The 3,557-nt window shown below is 34.9% G+C and overlaps 1 protein-coding gene across 1 annotated transcript in view; it reads right to left on the reverse strand.

Annotated features, from left to right (window-relative positions):
* Positions 1-269: 269 nt before the first annotated feature.
* Positions 270-3,557, reverse strand: part of LOC119579366 (ATP-binding cassette sub-family A member 3-like) — a gene marked incomplete in the record, with an annotated part of 110,096 nt that continues 106,808 nt past the window's right edge. The window contains 9 exon segments of the mRNA XM_037927133.1: positions 270-412; positions 741-892; positions 1,030-1,130; positions 1,400-1,522; positions 1,629-1,795; positions 2,048-2,221; positions 2,717-2,918; positions 3,008-3,125; positions 3,258-3,470. Of these exon segments, the coding sequence (XP_037783061.1) occupies positions 359-412; positions 741-892; positions 1,030-1,130; positions 1,400-1,522; positions 1,629-1,795; positions 2,048-2,221; positions 2,717-2,918; positions 3,008-3,125; positions 3,258-3,470 (1,304 nt within the window).

Raw genomic sequence — 3,557 nt, forward strand, 5'->3', positions numbered from 1 at the left:
TTCAAGGAAATTTTGGGAAAACAGTGTAAACAGGTCAGATAAAGTAGGCCTAGTTATTGCCTCCTTGGTGAAAAAGGACTTGCAAAGCCATCTATGTATATACAAAATTGGCAAAACAAAACTACACAGGTCAGTGGACATACCCTTCACCAATGGACTATGGGAATGAGGAAATAATGAAATATCTTAAATTAACTCCATAATGAGTACATTTATTGTGCTCCATTAACTTGCACCTATAAATCCTGATTTTCACAACCTAAAATCTTGTCTACTTTGGCTTCTAGAAATATTAAACTTCATGGCACAATGATTAATTCTAATTTTACAATGTTATATTTGAATGAATCTTCAAAAATCAACTGCTAGTGTCAGAATCTGGTCTCTGTCCTCTTGAAAATGTTAAAAATACCTGCAAAAATAAAACCTTTTTATTAATATAAAATATAAGTGCATAGCTAAAAAAAAAAAAATAAAAAAAAGGATACACAAAGCAATAATCCTCAAAGCTTCAGTTTAAATAAGAGTCTGTGTATGAGTGAGTGATTGTGTGTGTGTGTGTGTGTGTGTGTGTGTGTGTGTGTGTGTGTGTGTGTGTGTGTGTGTGTGTGTGTGTGTGTGTGTGTGTGTGTGTGTGTGTGTGTGTGTGTGTGTGTGTGTGTGTGTGTGTGTGTGTGTGTGTGTGTGTGTGTGTGTTATATTTATCTACTTATCTAATAATATAAAAGACTGATAGTTACCCGTTCGAGTGTTGTTTGAGTGACAGAATAATCTTCTATAGATAATTCTTTTCGGTTTTTCTCTAATGTTCCAAACACGGAAGCCCATGTAAGGCCAGCAGCAGGAACAAAGTACTCAAGCCGTCCCCATTGCATTTCCCGAAGTTGATTTGCTGAAAAAGAAAAGAAATACCAAATGAAAAAAAAAAAAAAAAACTCAACTACATCCTATTGTCATATAAGACCTATAGTTATCTACCTTTTTTTCCATATCAATTATTCCAAAGCAATTTTCAGGGCCTTCTCCTACCTGGGAATGTAGTTTCTATAAACTGCTTTACATTAAGCATTTCTGGCGGCATCTCTGCAAAGGTGGTCTCATTTTCATCTGGAGACTGTGATATGTGTACTCTGAAATGTTAATATTTTTAAGGAAGAAAACCTTTTTTAATAAGATTAAAAAATTATGGGGAAAACTATTTGAAATATGTACTGTATTCCAACCAGCAGTATAAAATAATGCATGCATGGTTTTGTTGTAGTGATATTTGTATCAACTTATAATATCTAATAAAGAAACTAGAAAGGAGTAAGAGGAGTTCTTGACACTTTTTTTTATTATAAGAAAAATATTATTGATCTATAATGTAATTTAAAATTGACATGTAAAACTGTGATACCTGATGATTATTGAGTATCCTTCACTAAACTTGCTCTTGAGGTGTTGTGGAGAACCTAAACAGCAAAACTTGCCATTTACCATAATAGCTAACCTTGTACACAATGCTTCACACTCCTCCATACTGGAATGTAAATGACAACATTTGACTAATATAGAACACAAAAAAAATTGGCATTATAGTTATTATCAAGAAAATTATCAATATCACATCTGTCAACTGAACTTACCTGTGTGATGTTAGAATTATGCTCCTACCAGCATCTCGAACAGAAGTGAGCACATCCCAGAGAACACGTCTTGCTACAGGGTCCATCCCTGAGGTTGGCTCGTCAAGCAGTACCAAGGGAGGGTCACCTACCAGTGCTACACCAGTGCTTAACTTCCTCTTGTTTCCCTCCACTAAAACCAAATACATAATTGTAGAGAAAGGAATGACTTGAATGTTGCATTTTCCTTTACTTTATATGATTTTTTTCATAAAGCTTAAGGAATTATAAGCACAAATTAATGATATGTTAAGATGTACTTACCACCTTAGTTGATAAAGAAAAATATATGTACCTATATTATGGCATGACCACTTTAAACAATCAATATAAGTTAGGTGAAACTGAATGATAAATAACCCTTACCTATAGTTTCCAACCAAATTATCCAAATGAGGAGATACAAGCAATTGTTCTGCTAAGGTAACAATAATTCTGTCAATCTGCCTCTCTGGCACTCCCCGGAGACGTGCAAACATGCGGAGAGCTTCTCTTCCTGTCATTTGATCCAGAATGGCATCAAACTGAGGGCAGTACCCTACCTGCTGTTGTACCTGTAAGTATAACTCTATTATGCATATGACAGAGTTCCCATTTCTAAATTCTTCCAAGACTGAAAATTAATTTCTAGCAAAAAGCAAAATCTTCTCATAACTTTTAAATAAATTACTGGAAAACAAAATCAAAAACAAAATGTATTGTAAGGTCACCATATCTGTTGTCCATTAATTGTGCAACAGCTATCTACTCTTATGAGACTGCTACTAAATGTTACAAACCATTTTAATCCATTAGACACAGATGGACATAAATACATATTATGTCCACTGTAATTTAGTTTATTAATAGGTTTATATGGAGATGCCTCCACAAGTGCTCAATCACCAAGGAGTAAATTATTAGTTCTACCTGTTGGGAAATCAGGCACATCACTAGGATCTACTAATTGACTCCTTTGTAGCTGAGCACTTTTAGAGCCATCTGTGTACAAAAAAAGAAAAAAAAAAAGTGGACAGTGCATAAACCTGCAGCCAAAAAATGCAACATACCTTCTTTAAGTCTGATTTGATGCTGTATCCATTGACAAATGCATTACCAAAGGATACTTGTAAATCACCAGTCAACATTTTGAAGGTTGTGGTTTTGCCTGCTCCATTGATTCCAAGGAGGCCAAAGCATTCCCCTAAAGGTACTCCTAAGTTAAGATGATCCACAGCCATAAAGTTCCCTGAGTAAGTCTTGCTAAGGTCACTGTAGAGAAAAATTATGATATTATATGCTACAGAGAATATACATATAATAGAGCACTGTATAAAAATAAAAAACTAGAAATGCCCTACCTAAAAATAAGTTTATCAGTATCATGTAACTGAGAAAGAGGAGTGTTTCTGATGCGCAATCGTTCATTCACCACATCCTTATCTTCTTGCATTAGTGGATCAGACTCCTTTTCAGCATCTGCAAAAGATTTTCATGATTCCATAATTCTTATTTCATTAGCAACATTAAGATTCTTTCAGTGTTTAATAACTTTCTTTCTTGGAAGATTACAGAAATATAATCACAGTAACATGCTCACTTGCAACTCACCTTCAGTGGGTCTGACAGCCACTTTGCCCCACAAACGACTGGCTGAGTACCTGATCTTCTGGAAAACTTTGAGTTCAATCAGAGCAATAATAAAATAGAAGACGAGGCCCTCCAAGCCCATGAAAACAAGCATGCGTCCAATGCCAAGTTTCTCCCATCCCAGAGGATCATCATTCCAGTCAACGCAACCAAAGGAACCACAATTGTTTGTCTCTGTTGAAGAAAAAATTTGGTGAAAGAAGCCCAAGAAATATATAATCAAGAATATGGTTAACCAAAACATATGAGGACATAAAATAA

Source organism: Penaeus monodon, chromosome 12, assembly GCF_015228065.2.
Source record: "Penaeus monodon isolate SGIC_2016 chromosome 12, NSTDA_Pmon_1, whole genome shotgun sequence".
Taxonomy (NCBI): Eukaryota; Metazoa; Arthropoda; class Malacostraca; order Decapoda; family Penaeidae; genus Penaeus; species Penaeus monodon.